The 18,362-nt window shown below is 37.4% G+C and overlaps 1 protein-coding gene across 50 annotated transcripts in view; it reads right to left on the bottom strand.

Annotated features, from left to right (window-relative positions):
- The window catches only part of MAP4K4 (mitogen-activated protein kinase kinase kinase kinase 4), a 195,899-nt gene that overhangs the window by 4,537 nt on the left and 173,000 nt on the right, over window positions 1-18,362 (bottom strand). For 17 of the 50 annotated variants that reach the window (XM_078348811.1, XM_078348812.1, XM_078348813.1 and 14 more), the window contains 9 exons: window positions 17,346-17,537; window positions 15,265-15,382; window positions 14,773-14,943; window positions 11,902-12,045; window positions 6,781-6,915; window positions 4,205-4,305; window positions 2,511-2,684; window positions 1,862-2,021; window positions 914-1,053 (listed from right to left, as the gene is read on the bottom strand). In XM_078348811.1, the coding sequence (XP_078204937.1) occupies window positions 914-1,053; window positions 1,862-2,021; window positions 2,511-2,684; window positions 4,205-4,305; window positions 6,781-6,915; window positions 11,902-12,045; window positions 14,773-14,943; window positions 15,265-15,382; window positions 17,346-17,537 (1,335 nt within the window). The remainder of the gene's footprint in view (window positions 1-913; window positions 1,054-1,861; window positions 2,022-2,510; window positions 2,685-4,204; window positions 4,306-6,780; window positions 6,916-11,901; window positions 12,046-14,772; window positions 14,944-15,264; window positions 15,383-17,345; window positions 17,538-18,362) is intronic. The other 33 variants (XM_078348814.1, XM_078348815.1, XM_078348816.1 and 30 more) reach the window with 3 other exon arrangements.

Raw genomic sequence — 18,362 nt, 5'->3', positions numbered from 1 at the left:
AGATGTATAGCTTCTTCTTTCTCACATTAAATTAGTGAATTTTTAAATCTGAGAACTGAACCTACTGGCTGACTGCTAGTATGTCAATGTGAGGCAAAAGGCAGAAACATTCTTCAGAGCCAAGTTTCTAAGGCTGTGGTGTCTTGCCTCAGGTAGTCAGACATGCCTTTGTAAGGGGAAGGCTTGGTAAACCTCAGTTCGACCCCCAATGCCTTCTCCCTTGGCAAACAGGGATGGGTCAATGCCCCTGGCCATCTATCTGCTCCACTCCAAAACTGGTTTGAAAGGGACTTCTTGGGAGGAAGTCACCCTGGGAGTTGTCCCTGGAAGGGTATGGCCAGTTCTGAAAAGCAAAGGGGGTGTAATGCCATGGGATCTCACCTGCAGGAGGTACGGTATGTCCGCATAAGATGATTTTTACTGTGAACATTTCTGACATGCAAACCTAGAAAGCAATTTCACTGCTCACAGACTAACAAGGGACATCTTCTTGACACACATTAGGTGAGAGAAACCTTTCTATCTACCCAAATCACAAGGGTGATTCCTTCCACTCACAAAAGGATTCCAGTCAATAAAACTGGCAGCTTTTATCTTCCCTATCTCTAAACTAATTATATCCTAAACAGGTCACCTAATAGGGTTTTACACAAACACACACACACACACACACACACACACACTAACCCAAATATGTTAACTTCTATAGAGAAAAATATCTCTATCCCCTCATAGCAAAAAACAAACTATACCCCAATCCTCACGAACATGACTAAAAAGCAGTATTTAAAATGTTCCTTATTATTTCAGAACCTATCAAAACTCCAGAGAAATTAATCATCAAACTCCATGGAAAATAAGCCATTACTAAAAGATAGAGTAACTAAAAAGAATCCATAAGGAAACCCATTACCTTGTCATTGCGTTCACACAAGAATTTTAGTCTCTGAGCCCTTTTGTGCATGAACACACCATCCAAGTGACCAGTTTCCACAGATCGGATCTCTATGGCCTTCTCTCCCCAGCCCATTGTCTGGTTGGATCGAATATATGCTTTGGGGGAGGGAAAAATTGCAAACCATTAAAGATAAGGAAACAGTCCTGAAAAGATGTTGCTTATGTGATAAAAATATATTTTTATACTTTTATATCTTTTTAAAATTTTAAATGTAAATGCCTAGCATTTAATTTGTTTTCAAGGAACTTTGCCTTTGTAACCACCTTGTCTATCCTGTGAAGTAGTTAACTGCATCAATGGTTGATCTATTTCATTTTCCTTAGGTCTTTCATGCTCATTTTGAGAAATGATCCACCAAGTTTAGAGTTTAGTGCACATATTTTTATCATTACAGCCAAGAGAGAAGGCAGGGAAGAGAAAGTGACTTAATTACAAAAAATTCAAAATAGTTTTGGAATAAAAATAAATGAAAATGTCAAATATCAGTCTTTATTACTGAATGAAAACTAGAAAACTACACACAAGGCTGTTTGTAGTTATGGCTCTACCATTCTCAAGAGCAAGTATCTTCCCTTTCTCTCTGTCTCCCTTTACAAATTCTTTACCAATTCTCTGTTTCCCTTTACAAAGTGGTCAACAAAGACATGTCCAATTTTTCTCTGGATATTTTAAGGATTAAATGAGAGATTATGATAACAGGGTTTTTAAAATACAAAATAATTACTTGGATTTTGTTCTAAAATAGACCTATGACTATTTCCATGGCCTACAATCTAACTTTCCACCATCTACTGCCAACCACTCTGTTCAATGGTGGCCAAAAGGTCTGAAGGACATACAAAATCAACATGATAAATATATGCAGTCTCAGATAAGGCTCCACTTTCACAACTGCTGCCATACCTACTGACGTGGGCATCTCTCCCCACTGTAGAACTACATCCTTGGTGATCCTTCCATATGTGTTTACATAAACCCCCTCATCTTCATAACACACCAGAAGCTCCATCCCATCTGTGTTGGGGAGGATGATGATTGCATGGGGTTTGATGCTACACTGGATCTAGAGAAGAGGAAAAAAGTACAGGGAAGAATGTCTGTGGTTAAGCATTAAGTAAGACTCTTGGTGAAGCACTGGTACCATATCCTGGGTAATGAATACATTTTAGAATACTTGTGCAATATATATCCCCAAGTCTGCCTTTTCCAAGTAATATACTCTACTGACTCACATTTTCTCAGGCTCATGAAACAAATATGGATGCTGAGCTCCAACTGAGCCCACTCCCAACCCCAGGATGTTCTGGCCTACCAGCAACTGCCCCAAATCCATCCCATGTTAGTCAAAGCAAGGCCTAAGAGGTTTTCACGAGGGCTCCACAAAGCCAGGAAGGTGGATTTCCACTTGTCTAAGAGCATGGAGCTATTGAAAATTGCATGTCATTTAAATACTCACCCCCACATCAAGGGGATATGAAGAATCCCTGCTTGTGTTAGTTCACTAAGCAGAGCAAAGAAAAAAGTCAAAACAAAATGAAGCCAGTCAACCAACCATAGAGTGTGGGTTCTTTCTTACGTGTGTTGGTAGATAAATGTCATAGACTGATCCTGAATCCACATCAACAGCATGGAATCCAGCACAGGATCCATAGATCACTTTCAACCTCTGGCCTTCCTCAACAGTGAGATCCACCAGTAATGGCTTATGTACCAATTCTCCAAATGACTGCAAAGAAGTCACAAGAGAGAAGCGGGAAGATGAAGGAGAACTTATTTCTAACAGATTAAACTAGAGAAGACCCAATATACTCAGTTATTCAATTACTGAGCCATACTAGCAACAACCACAAGGCAAAAATACTCTACAAAATTAGTCTTTATTATGGTTTTGCCTGATAATTAGCATCTGGAATGTCTTCCAAATCTGCCAATCCAGACCAAGATTTCTGCTTTGTCACTTACTGTGTTGGTTGTCTTGATCAGAAAAGCATGCAAAGTAAAATAGTGAGGACTTTCCTAAGCATACTACTCAACTATTCAAATGCACAGCAGAGCGAGAGGAAGAGTTGCAGGAATCACACACTGAAAATTTTTTCATTATTATTATATTAGTCGCTATTTGAACTATAAAGGTCTCTAACTTTCTGACTAAATCAAAATGACGAAAAGGCTGTGTGTGCTACAACAAACTGGACTGTACTGGTGGTCTCCATTTTTCACTGACATCACTACCCACAGTTCACAAGAGTAGGACAATGAAACAGAGCAGCTTTAAATAAGGTTATATTTATAAAACCAACTAGTACAGTACTTGGTATATAAAGAGTATCAAGGCCAGATCTCAGAAGATAATATAACCATATAACCAATTATCTTTATTCAATAACACTTGGATTTATTTTTTAAACAAATATGATAACTCCATTTATCCTGCCTCACTGGGAAGTCAAGCAGTAAGCAATCCAAAAATACGAATCCTCCAAAAAAATGAAACTTACCCCTTCAATAAAATATATCAAAACTATTCTAAAAAGCCAATCACCGGGCAAATGTGAGGTGTATTTGTAATCACAATTCCATTAGTATTTGTGTGAACTCACAAATGAAAATAATCCTAGTTTTAAGACTAAGTTACTCATTTACTTTCCTAAAACTTTATACGTGCAAAATGGCAAAAACATCTTAATTTATATATATATATATATATTAGTTCAGATGCTATATCTGAGTTTTTATATTTAAGCAAAAATGAAATCATATTAAACATTTTAACTTGTTTTTTCACTTAATATATAATAATACATTCATCATTAGAATTTCTGTAATTTAATTTTTAATATTTTATGAACAGATATACCTTAAAAATGCCTGCTGTTAGACACAGTTTTGTTATCAAAAACACAACTAAATCTTTATACACATCCATGACTTAGGTGAGGTCAGCTTTTTAACTGAAGGGTGGAAGTGGTGTTCTCTTTTCCTCTATTACCACATTGCCACATTGATTAAAGTGTCTACCCAATATTTATCTTTCTCTCCTTCTTATTCTGTGGGCTTAGGAAGCAGATTAACTAAGCTTATGACATTACATTAGAAATGGTTTCTTGTGATAAAGTTATATGCTACATTAGCACATAGCTTTTATAGTAGCAATTTTAACAGTTTAGACTTTTTAAATGTATTCCCTGACTCTTGGTTGAGGCTTGCATGGCCAATGCTACTTTTAAATGTACTTGATGTTGTTACCTTAAAGGCCATAAATTTGTGATATGGCTTCGGTGCCCAAGCATAGACTTCCACAGAACTCTTCAAAGCAATCACCAGAAATTTGATTCTTTCATATTTTACTGAAAAACAGAAAATAAAAAAGCAAGAGCAGCACAGGTCAGTATCAACATAGCCCTCTAAATCATTTTAATTGTCTTCTGCAAATTTTATAAATATGCCTTCTATTCATTCATCCAAACAAGCAGGAAAAAAATTCAGAGAGAAATCACACCTCACAGTTACCAAGTTGTTAATGTATAATCCATGCCATTCCCATCTTTTCTGACTATCAATGAGTACTTTTGCTAATGATCCTAACCTTCTTATAATAAATTCCAAGATATTTTATAATCAAGGACAATGCCAGGTATACTACCCTGAAGTGTTCAAGGGCTCAGTATTACTTCAAATAAATAGCAACATGATTAATCAACCAAGAGACTCCTGAAACACAGAGAGAGACTGAAGTACTCCTTATAACTTTCCCTAGTCCTGCATGGGGCTCACACAGACTAAGGAAGAAAAAGAGCTTATACTAAAATATTCATAAGTCTTGAATTCTACCAACAGAAGTATCTGTGCATAAGTCCAAGTATCACTAAGACCATTTCCTGATCTACAGAATTAGTAAAACTGCCTCCTTCCCATAGCTTCTCTGGGGCCCTTACTGCCAGGCAACTCTGCCAAAACAGGTACTCCCAGGGGTCCCTGATTACAGGTGACTTACTAGCCTGATGCAGATCCATTATTTCATTATAAGCTAACATCACACCACTGCTTGAATCCTTCTTTATGTATGAGAGAGAACCTGTTAACCAGTAACCCTCCTTGTTAAACTCTATATATTACCACTGTTTAAAGAAATCAATAAATGAACATTAAGACACAAAGGTTTATAAGAGTTTGACAAAACCAGTACTGTTTCACGTAGACTTTTGCGGTGATGGAAATTCTCTATATCTGTACTGCTGATAGAATAACCACTACACGCACAGGATTACTGAACACTCAGAATATACTAATGCCACTGAGGAACTAAATTTTAAGGTTTACTTAATTTTTATTCATTTAAATATACATTTAAATAGCTCCCTGTTCTTGGTGGCAACCATAATGACAATGAGTGAATAATATTACCCAAACTTATCTCCTGAAAATACTGGTGATTCATTCTGTAAGAGTGACAGGCTTGAAAGATTACTGTTTTGTTCTAGGGAAAAGCCCAACAGACTCTTAACACATCTGCCTCTTGCTCCCCCTGTAGGATAATCTATTCATGTACATTTCATCTGTTACGAGCTGTTTCATTACATTTATCTTTAGATGATTTTAGTTATGCCTCAACAAATAAAAATACTTCACATAAATACTTCACTAGAATCATTCCAGATACTGAGTCAGCTCCCACAATCATCATAAACCAATGAGCTGAAGGGTGCAGACAGACTACACAAACAAGACAATGCCAAGCATGACAACATCCCTGGGAACAGAGGCACTGATGATGTATATATTTTCATAAACATAGAAAAAAGAAACAAACAATAGAAAACAGAAACAAACATTCAATAGGTCCATAACATTAATCCATTTTAGGTATACAGAACAACTTCCTGTTTAAAATTCTGTGAGAATATTAACATCTTTCCTATAGAACTTTAATTTGGCTAAGGTCCATTATTTCCCCTGTATGTCTAAAATTAGTCCCAGTATTTTGATTTTTTCACATATGTATATGCAAATTGTTTTGATTAGCTGGGCATGGTGGCAAGCACCTGTAATCCCAACTACTTGGGAGGCTGAAATGGGAGAATCACTTGAACTCAGTGGAGGTTGCAAGGAACTGAAACCGCACCATTGCACTCCAGCCTGAGAAACAAGAGCAAAACTCCGTCTAACAAAAAAAAAATTTTCGTTTTGTTCCTGTGAGATTTACCTCATGAGAATCACTGCTTCATGCCAAAGAGAAAGAAATAATACAACTGTCATAAAATACTGACTGGACAGCTGGGCTCACTTACTAGTGAGAAGCAGAGTAGCTCTGCACAGGCACTTAATTCAAAATGGCAGGCTGTAAGCCCTTGAGTCAAACTCTCAAATACTCTTAGCAGTGCCTGCCAAGGACCTTCAGCCCTCTAAGTGGAAAATAAGCCTGGCATGTAAAAGAGGACTCAAGTCAGCTGGCTTCCACTGGCAAGATTTCCTTCAAGAGGTTACTGTGAACCACATCTTACAGAGGGGAAGAATGTGGACTGTCAAAGAGGAAGAGTGAAAAGACTCTCAGAAGATGAACAGCGTGAGGGAGACTGAGGACGGAGTGAGTTGCAAGGACAAACACTGTTACGCATATAGGTGCATAGAGAGAGTAAGGCACTGTCTAAATGAGACTTCAAGATTAGAACGTGCCTTGGAAACAGAATACCAGAAATGAGCCACATGTTTCAGAAACAAGTTTATTATTACAAACTTCAAAAAACCTGTGAAAATTTAAACTTTAAAATTCAAACTGAACTCTAAACTCTGGAAAAACAAAACATGATGCTCCTAGAACTTACCAACTTTATAATGTACACATCCTTCCAAATCCCCTACGGTTGTCCATCCCTGCTTCTTTTCAACTTCTGGATCGTTGTGAAGTATTTTATTTCTCAACCAGGACAAATAGTAGACACGTAACTTATCCTTTTTGCCTAGCAAAACAAATATAAATATTTTACATGCCTATTCAGAAGCAGGTCTCATCATTAATAATAACAGTAACCAAAAGAAATTTCTACAAAGAGCAAATATCATTTCTTCCACGAAAACCCCTTTGTTTCAAAGTTTTACTAGAAACTCAATTCAAGTTGCTCAGATGGACTTTTGAAAATCCTATAGAATTATCAATGGGTGTAGGCTGGGCTAAAGGGGAAGTTTTTAAAGAATAATAAACTCAAACTTACGTAGATGGACAGTATCAATAAATCACAAAGTAATACAAACACGTGCATAACAATACAACCAACAGAACTTATAATATTCTTTCACATGTATTATCCCATCTGATTCTCAAAATCCTTTAGAGCAGTTACTATCTCCATTTCACAGATGAACACAGAAGGGTTAAATCAATCACTTAATGCCAGCACTTAAATCTAGTGAAAGGCAAGTCACAAGTTGGAGATGTATATCACAGAAACAGCTGAAAAGGATTCATAACCAGAATATGTAAAGAACTCCTATAAATCAAATAGAACAGGAGATAACCCAGTAGAAAAACTGGACATGCCACTATAACTGGAACTTCGCAAAAGAAGTGATCTCACAGATACACAAAAAGGTGCTTGTTCTCAACAGTAATAACGTGTGCTAAAACAATGAGATGATTTCATACACCTATCATAATGCCTAGAATTTAAGACTGGTAATATCAAAGGTAGGCAAGGTGTGGAGCAACTAGAAACTTCAGAAACCAGTGTTGTAAACTGTTAAAATAGTTTTTATAAGTTTGGCATTATCTATTAAAGTAGGAAATGTGCATATCTTACATATGATCCAGTAATCTCTCTCCTAATATAAATGTATGTGTATGCCCCCTAGTACATGAACAGGAATGTTCATAGCACCAAACAGGAAACAATAATGTCTGAATGGATAGTAAAATGAGTAAATGAATTATGGTGTAGTTATCTAAAGGAACAAAGAGAAACTACAGCTACAAGCAACAATAACAAAAAAAAATGATGGTGGGCAAAGGCAGCCACACACCCACATCAACAAACTATAGAAAAACCACATGATCATATCAATAGATGCAGAAAAACATTTGACAAAACCCAACACTTACTCATGATAAAAACTTTCAGGAAAATAGGAATCGAGGGGCATCTGCCTCAATTTGATAAGCAAAATCTACTATAAAACCTTACAACTAACATCATACATAATGGCAAGAAATTAGATGCTTTCCTCCTAAGATAGAGAAAAAGAAAAGGATTTCCCTTCTCATAACTACTAGTAAATATTATATTGGATGTCCTAGCTAACGCAATTGACAAAAACGGGAAGTAAAAAGTACAAGGACTGGGAAGGAAGAAATAAAACTGTCTTTCTTCACAGACGACATGACATCTAGGTAGAAAATCCTGAAGAATCAACCAAAAAACCCAAAACCAACCAACCAACCAAAAATCCTGCTGGAACTAATAAGCAATAATAGCTAGGATTATAGCAAGGTTGCAGAATACAAGCCTAATAAAATAAAAAAGTTGGTCACTTTCCTGTTATTTCCTATATACCAGCAACAAATAATTAGAATCTGAAATTAAGAATACAACATCATTTATACTAATTAACAAAGTAAAATGGGTATAATAAATCTAATAAAATTAGCTCTTTGCTAGTTTTATTTAAGGAAAACTACAAATTCCCATGAAATCAAAGAAAAACTAAATAAATGCAGAGATACTTCCATGTTAATGGATTCAATATTGTCAAGACATCAGTTGTTGATCCACAGAGTCAATGCAATTCTAATCAAAATCCCAAGTTATTCTGTACCTATCAGTAAGCTGACTCTAGAGGCAAAAGACTCACCAACACAGTCAACACAATATTTAAAAAGAACAAAGTTGAAAAGCTGACAGTCCCTGACTTCAAGATTACTATAAATTTACAGTAATCAAGACAGTAATTAGCACAAGAGACAAATAAAAGGAAAATAATAGAGCCCAGAAATGGAACTATACAAATGTAGTAATAATCTTTGACAAAGGAGCACAAGGAGTTCAATAGAAAAAGGCTAGTTTTTTAATGAATGCTGCTGCAACAACTAGATATCCACATGCAAAAGGAAATAAATCTACACAAACTTTGAAACTTTCACAAAAACTAATTCAAAATGGATCATGAACCTAAATGTGAAACAGCTATAAAGCAGATTCTAGAAGATAACAGAAGAAAATCTAAGTAACTTTAGATTTGGCAATGACTTTTTAGATATAATACCAGAAGCACAATTCATGAAAGAAAAAACTAGTAAGTTGGGGTTCACTAAAATTAAATACTTCTCTTCTGCAAAAGACATCATTCCACAGCATGAACAGAAACTAACAGAAAATATCTGCAAAACACGTAACTGATAAAAGACTTAGATCCAAAATACAAGAAGAGCTAACTCAACAATAAGAAAACAATCCAATTACAAAATGGATTAAAGATCAAATACTTCACCAGAAGATATACAGATGACAAACAAAAGAAAAGACGTGCCATAAGTCATTAAGAAACTGCAAATTCAGGAGGCTGAGGCAGGAGAATTGCCTGAACCCAGGAGGCGGAGGTTGCGGTGAGCCGAGATCGCGCCATTGCACTCCAGCCTGGGTAACAAGAGCGAAACTCCATCTCCAAAAAAAAAAAAAGAAACTGCAAATTAAAACAAGATACACCTATTAATTCCTACACCCCTTCAGAATGGCTAAACTGCAAAATACTGAAAAGAAGTTTAGAAAAAGTCTACAGAAAAAAAAAAAAAAGCAGCAGCAGCCATCACCAGAACACATACTGTTTTACCACTATATAAAATCAGTTCAATGAAGACAAAATCAAGCTAACATGTTCAAAGTCTGGACAGTGCTTCCTCTGTAGGCAGTCCCTGGGTAGCTTCACGGGGCAGTTTTGGGGTGCTGGCAATGTTCCGTGTCTCCACCAGGATGGGGCTATCTGGATAGATTCTATGTGTGACAGTTCATTGAGCTGTATGTTTATCTGTATTTTCTACGTATGTGATACTTCAGTATAATCTTTTTATCTTTTGAGGAATTGTTTATGGGAAAATATTCAATATATGTTAAGAGAAGAAAAAGACATTGTTTTACATATAATACTTTGTTTCCATCTTGTGAAATATATTTACAGAAAACAGGAGAGGGAAATATAAAACATTAACAAGAATTATCTCTGAGATGGGGGTGACATTTTGTTTTATTCTTCCTAAGTTTTTTCTATTTTTGAAGCTTCCTACAATTGACACTACTACCTTTATGATTGTGGAAACCACTAAAAGCTAATAAGAAAGGAAAAAAATACAGAAAAGTAGACCAAAAAATGATTACTGGTATCAACTAATCATTTTATTGATTGATTGATTGGAGACAGGGTGTTCCTCTTTTACCCAGGCTGGAGTGCAGTGGTGCTATCACAGCTCACTGAAGCCTCAACATCCCAAGCAAAAGCAATCCTCCTGCCTTGACCTCTCAGATTGCTGAGACTACAGGGACATGCCACCGCGCCTGGTTGATTATTGATCCCATTAATTGTCTTGTTTCTCTGAATCACTAAATGTAGATTATGTAGATTTGTTTTCTCCAACTTAAAAACCTACCATCCATCAGCACTCTAGTTTTAAGTGGCTGTTTCCTCATTTAAGTATAAATAATGAAATTTTTGCATTTCAAGAAACTCCTTTATTTAACAATCAAAAGCATATATGAGAAGTAAAATAACTGCAAGCAAATATATTACATAACAAGCTTGTACTAACAAGCAGATAATTAAATCAAAATCACTGGTGGTATCGTGATTATAATATCATAAGCGACTGTAAGTGGTGGTATATAAGACCAATTTATAGTCTTGTAATTTTGCATACCATTTGACCAAGCAATAACACAAATTATTAGGAAATTATGATCAATGCAACATGAAATGTACCTAAAGGTTAAGTAAGCTACAAGGGTATCTGTGAAAAATGTTTACATGAGAGGGGAAAAACAAAAAAAAAAGAAATGAAAGAAATCAGGGCAACAATAGAAGATAAATAAATACATTTTAATACATCTATACAAGGAAACATAGTCCAGCCATATAAAATGGAGGCCATGGAAGGATGTTCAGAGGCATGGAGAAAGCAGACTACTATGTGCTTTGGACGATCAGGCCTGGATGGGACACACTCCAACTTCGGGACAGAGGTTGCCGTAGACAGGTAGATGGGGGAAGCACTGTAGGTACAACAATGTACTGTGACAACTGTTGAAACCAGCTAGTCAGTACATGGATGTCATTATTCCTCACTATTATCTCCTGTATGTTTAAAATAGTGTATAACCATTTGTATGTAGATTTTTTCCCTTAAGTATGTAGCGAGTGTAGTGTATCATTAAAAGAGTGAAAGTTAAAAGTTTATACAAGTTAAAAGATATGATCTCTGGATTATTTTAGTTTTTATTTCTCCTAGTTGTTTTCCTGTCGTAGTTTATATTATGAAATTTATAGTAAGAAAAATACTCTTCTTAAAGAGTCGTAATTGTGTTAATTAACATAAAAACTATAATACTATACTTTTACAATAATGGCTAAGAATACTTCCTTTGGCATGTAAAAGTCTGTTGGGAAGGAGTAGACACAACCCTATATATTGGATAAGGAAAATAAAATCTAACAAGCAACAGGGCAGAGGGCCAGTGAGAAAGCACACATTCACACGCTTCTCAAGACTGCTTTTGGAGGAGCCACAGATCAAATGTGCATGTGTGTGTCACATCTGAATAAATCTTCAGCTCACATTATCAAGCCTCGATGCAGCTGTATCTTATTTAGCCAGTACATCAGAGAATGAGCTAATGAAGTTTAATGTGTAAAGCTACAATACTGTTAAGACAGTGTCACATATTCTGCTTTACAAAACAAACACTTACCAGATATTGTCACCAAGACATTCAAGCCCTCAAGTACATCCATTTGTTGAAATCGTCTTCGGTTGATCAGAGGATAGACCTTCCCTTGGCCACTTCTGTCCAGCAGCATCAGGCCACTCTCTGTACCCACTAGCAAATTCACTCCTGTTTCAGGGACAGAGAAAGGCCTCAATTTTATGCTGTGCTTGGAAACTACCCAGGATGTATAGAAAGGATAATATCATATATTTGGAAAAAAGTGCAGTTTCCTAATTCACCCAGAAGAAGAAATGTTTACAACGATCAGAGGTTAAATAGTCAAAAGTAACCAATACTGCAACACATCACCATGTAGCAGTGATGCTGACATATTGAAACATAAGAAAGGATAAGGGAAAGACCAAGAAAGCCTCATCCCGTTGATTTCCTTAATAATCCATTAGTTTCCTGTTCTTCCTGAGTCCGTCGAGAATGTTATATGCTAACTATTTCCTGTCTTTACAACTCTACGTCTAATTAGCCACATCACACATTTTAACAAACCTTCATCTGACACCATGGTCTTTTTGTGCTTCCTTATTTTTCACTGGCAAATCTCTGGAATGGGCCCTATACGGCCCTCAAATCCTTAACGGCTTATGATTTGGCTTCCTTCACTCATGTTTAAGCTTTTCTTAAAGATCACTTTCCACCATCAAGAAAGAACTGCACTCAGTTCTCTTGTCCCTACATTTCTTAGGACTATGAAAATATTGTGACCTCCCCATGTGACCCAACCTAGCTCTCTAACCTTGTACTGTCACGGTCTCCACCCTCTTCTGATGTGATGTGACATCTCCTTCCTTGTTTCCACACCTGCCCTCTGCTTCTTCAGTGGAGACATTTCCACTGCTATCTGGTGACACACACCTGCCTGTGCGTGAGCATGCCTCAGAACGAGTAAATCCTAACTCCACACTGCTACTTTGCCTCCTGCTTTCCACCTACTGCAGATCTCTACTGAAACTATCCTGACTTCTGCCATTTCTATCAATAGCTCCCAAGTTGCTCTGTAAAACTAGCTAAACTGGCCGCTAGAGCCAGATAAAACCTCTTCTCTGTCCCTCCTTTGCCTTTCCTCTGCTCTCACAATTGTTCAGGCTTTGGCAACCTTGTAAGTGATGGATAGAGACTTTAATTAAGATTGTTAAAGCAGCTTCTCTCCACTTTCTCATGATGCATATCCAATCAATTCTAATCTTGCTAAAATACTCAAGTCATGACATATCTTCAAAAACTACACATTCCATGTAGAAATTATTCCGAAAGCCGTGCACTGGCATCTAAGACTACCTGCCCTTGGGCCAAAGTACTTCTCCCTCTTGATCATTCATGTATTTCCCCAAATGCTCTTGTTCTTTAGAATCTTCAGTGTCCGCATCACCTTCCTAAGTGTAGCACAGATGACCTTACACTCCTAGGGAACTGGGCACATACATGTTTGCACTGATTTCCTCAGTCATAAACTCACCAAGACAAGGAATAAACTATTTGTGTAGAGGGAGTAATGGAGAAGAATATTATGGTCATACACATAGGCCCACACCCTATTTCCAGAGAATTTGAAATGAGTAACTGTGACAGCATAAAGAACGACCCTCCTAGAGCCCTCTCTCAGCTTGTGCCTGGTCCTTATTGAGTTGATTGAGTTGGTATTATCCCAACATTTGGAGGAAAGTATCTACCCAAGCAATGCTTGTGAGGACAGTGATTTAATGCTTAGAGAAAAAAAAAATGCTGTACAACTTAAAAAGATTATCAGCATAAGAAAAACAAATATGTAATATGTGATTCATTTTCATATAATTTTATTTTTGAGGTTAGTCATTCTGTCCTGCCTATATGCCTGTTAAGGTGGAATTTATTTGAATATTATGCTTAGTGTTTTCCTTGCATATACCTAGGCGAGTTAATCTAAACAGTTTGGAAATTATTAGCAGAAAAAACACATATTTATTGATAGAACTGATGCCAGACAGATGCCATTCCAAAGGTTCTATTTTATACAAAATTTTGGTACTTTCCTGGTCAATCTCAGTATCAAGTAGATTTTTTAAAAATCCTGTCAAGAATCTGGTAATAACAACACAAAATATAAGTCTTGTGAAAAAATCCTATTATTTGTGTTATAAAAATAAACATATAAACATCAACTTCAAGATTTTACAGTGAGAAAGAAGGGAGTAATAAGATAAAGCTGAAGATTCTTTTCAAACACACAAAAGCTGCAGGTATTGTGGCAATTACACTCTATCTTCTACTTTTCCATGATGCATTTCCAAGTTGTATAATTGTAGAGTTGTATAATTTTATAAAGTACTGAATACCAATAGTCAAAAGAATATACATGGTCACTGTAAAGTGCTTGGAATTTATCAGCATGAAAAATGAAAAACACTAGGTTGCATGTTGAAGTAAGTTTTTATAAGTATACTTTTTCCACATTTCCACTGCTAGATATGATTGAATTTTACAGTGAAAACAGTCAACCTCAGGGTTCCAAGTACAATGTACACTACTGAGTACAACGTGCACTATTTGGGCTGATGGTTACACTAAAAACCCAGACTTCACCACTACAAAATATATCCACAAAACAAACTACTAAAAATTTGTTCAATAAAAATAAAATGGAGATTAATCATTCCAATATCCGACAGCTAAAATGAGTGCAAGTGTATACATGTACCATACCAGTCTGCTAATGTGCCACTCTGCATATGATAGCAGATAGGTATCACAGAAGTCTTCCATCCTGTCTATCCGCAAGCTATTCAAAGAAGTACTTCTCTAAAAGACCAGCCACCACTCAGAGTAAAAATGGAAGTGTTGGAGTAGTGGCTAGACACCTACCCCATAAGGCAGCACACAGAATCTCAGAGTTAAACCTCTTCTTGTATTTACGAATCTCTGGGGTGTCACTCTGTGGCCTAGTGTTGGTGGGATTCACATTGACCACTGAGCCTTTCCGGGTAGGATCTTGCCTTATGGCTTCCGGTCTCATTCCATCACAGGAAAATCCCACTGAAACAGAATACATTTGAAATTATTTTCTGTACACACACACGCCATGCCTGTCTCCCTCCCCCAATATACTTCAAATAAATATTCATGTGCTATAACCAACACTTTGTCAAGGAGAAGAAATTTGTAAGCAATGTGTATGGAAAAAGGAAATGGACTCTGCAGCTCACTACAAATAAGGCAATGCAACTGGGATGGGAAGTTTCTGCACCCAAGGTCTGTGCCTGGGAACAACCATCAGCTACACCTAAGTCACCCTAAAGAGCAACTGAAAGATAAAATCCCATTTGTCAGCTGCTTTCTTGTTGCTACTGTACTTACCCACAGAAGTCACTGTTGTTCCACTAGATGGAGAAATCTGTAGTAATCTGGGGTCTATAAAAGGTGTAAAGGAGGAGGAAGATTTGTGTTTCTGGAGTGTGCTACTAGCGGACTGAGTCTGCAATGTAAATTTCAATGTTATTAATATAACGGCATTTTAAAAATGAACATTAAAAATAAACATTACAATTTACTTCTTTTTTTTGTACTATTTCCCAATACTTTGCCCTATTTCTCTTGCATCATTCCCTAAAAAATGCTCTGCAGGGAGCTTCCACATGGCAAAGCACCCCTCAGAGCAGGCTGCTTTACCTGGAACCACTGCAGGAGCTGTGTCTCTACCAGAGACATTGCTCGTCTACAAAGCGGTGCTGCAAGTGACCAAGAAAATCTATACTTCATGTGCCTCGCTTTAAAAAAAATTAAGTAAATACTTACAATGAAAGAAAACTCCTAAAGGAGGTCTGAAATTCAGAAATTCACCAATTTCTGAATTTATTCTCCTACCCAGAAGAGTCCAAATAACCTATGTTGGAATATTGACAATTCTTAATAATTCTATTTCTTTTGAATTGAGCCTCTTGCCAGAAAGCTACAGAAGCTTTGGCTACTATTGTTTTAGGTGCATCACCATTAAACCCATACCAAATGGGGCTCATTAGTGAAAGGTGCAAATGACAAAATAAGCTATATCCTTTTGATCTTTTAGGAGCACTAGTGTTTTGGTTTTGGTTAATAATGTAACTTAAGACAAAAAAACACAAAGAAAGTGAAACAAATTGTTAAGTGGAAATGTAATGACAATTAAAAACAAAACAAACAGAAAAATAAATTTGCTGGTTTAGTGAGTTAAGGGTTATAGTAAAATACTGCACATTAGAGCGAAATGGAGCAAAGTTTAAAATATAAATATAAGGAGGAATGTGAGTGCAGGCGGGATATATATCTTGGGAGAAAAAAGGATCATGTCTGATCAAGTGCTTTTGTCCTGTACCAGTGGACCCCCTCCATGGACACCTGAGAGTCACTATATCCTAGAGCCCATGCCCTCCCTTTAGCTTCCCTCCCTGAACATCTGTCCCCTGGCAGCTTCCCTCCCTGTCCCATGAGTCAGTGGCCAGTCCAGCCAATGCCAAGCCTATCCAGGAAGCAGTTGACTTGCCCCTGCTCCTCAGGAGGAAAGGATTTTTCTGATTCTAACCTCCCTCAACTGGTAGACAAAGGCACTAAACCAAATCTCCCATGGAATCAAATCACTTGATTAATTAAATACAGGTGCTCAAGTGGGCTATGTCACTATACCTGGAGCATGACCCTGTTCAAAGAGCAAAGAATCACCCAGACTGAGCCAACACCCAGACCGAGCACCACAGCCAAGCCTTCAAAGGAGCACATAGATTTCCCACACAAAATTTTAAATTAAAAAACAAGCTCAAACCTTTGTCCTTCTTGCTTAACATCCTAATTTTTTCTAGGTTTCCCCAAAATAATTTGCCTTCTAAACCTCTGAGTGATTATAAATTTTAAAGAACAAAATCCTTAATAGGTTTGGTGAAAACAAAATCAACCAACAGCCACCCCCAAAGAAAGATAAAAAAAAAAAAAAAAATCCAGCTCTGAAAGAGATTCCTGTACAGGATAACAAGTTTGTCCAGATAAGGCCAACCCTGCTGAACTGAATTTTCCTGTATTTTATTTATTGGATAAAAAGAATGAAAAAGGTGGATTCCACAAATGAATATAAGAATTTCATGCCAAATACATAATGGGTCTGAGGACACAGCAATCATTTTATTTAGATTTAAAAAAAATAAACTAGATAAAGAAAGCCATGCAACTATACTTATCTAGAGAACAGTAAACAGTGAACTGGCAAGTTTGGGGGAGCTGATCTAGGGTTAAGGGGTTTATATGCAGATCTGAAACATGTTACTTGGGGTTGGGGAGAAGGGTAGGTGACAGAGAAAGCAGGGTGGGAAGGGAAGGGGGTGAGGGTGTTGGAAAGGTCTCCTTTGCAAACTAACTCCTAGGCAGTGCTGGTCTAACCCCAGGAAAGCAGCCAGCTGTGGTGTGAGACATACCTCATTAGCAGTGAGCTTGTCCTGGGGTGTCTGTGGGGACATGGTGGGTGTCGGCTGGCTGGAGGATGGGGAGGAGGAGGTGGAGGAAGTGGAGGAGGAATGGCTTTGCTGTAAGAGATCTGGCAAGAGGTGAATGCGACCGGCAAAGCCATTGCTCTCATGATGGCTGGCACGCTTTTGGTCAACTGTACTCTGTAGAAAAAACAGGCACACTTGTCTCGCTCAAGCGCTGCTGAAATTGCCTATGGCCCTACTGATAACTGCTTTGTTTAAGGTGCTGTGTGACTTTTAAACTCTGTTAAATTACCAAGGAAAAACCAAATAAATTAGCCTGACTGCTCACACTTCCTCACCAAATGCTTAACTTGAGCCAACAGAATTCAAAGTACTTCATCTGGTGGCTGCACGACTCAAGTAGTAAGTGTTTAATCTGATTTATCTGCTGTGCTAGCTTCTGTTACCAAAACCAGTATCCTTTTTTGTTCTTTTTAAATCTTTCTTTGTAAAGCTCCAGAAAGTAGGTGTGGATTCTCTGAATCCTGGTCTTTTCCATGTTCTTCTTACTTTCTATCTGAATGCATTGCCATAGCATGAAACACACTTAGGGCAAAGTCCAAAATACTAAATAGGTGCCCTGTTCTATTCAAATGAGAAGTGTATCACTTTAATTAAGTCTAAGCTAAGAAACGAACAGACAGTTATAAAGCTTAGTGATCCAAACTGAGTATATCTGGGTGGCACACATTTAATTATTCAACAAGAGAGAAAACTAACATTTTGGAACATAGAAGAGAAACCTCCCAAACTCTTCTGCTCTCCGAGTCTCTGGGCCTGTGATGAGGCTCATCCTGCCTGCCTCACCCGCTCCCGCTGTGGCACTGCAGACACTCAGAGCCAAGTGTGCTCTGCAGAGCCATTGTGGCTGCTCCGCCAGACTCCAGACCTTCTTTCTCACTCTGCAAGCCTGTTTAAGGACTCCCTGTGGTTTCTCTCCCACTCAGACATAGACTGAGACTC

The sequence above is a fragment of the Callithrix jacchus genome, chromosome 14, assembly GCF_049354715.1.
Source record: "Callithrix jacchus isolate 240 chromosome 14, calJac240_pri, whole genome shotgun sequence".
NCBI classification, from domain to species: Eukaryota; Metazoa; Chordata; class Mammalia; order Primates; family Cebidae; genus Callithrix; species Callithrix jacchus.
Note: the sequence above shows the minus strand (reverse complement) of the source record. Positions and strands in the feature narration are given on the sequence as shown.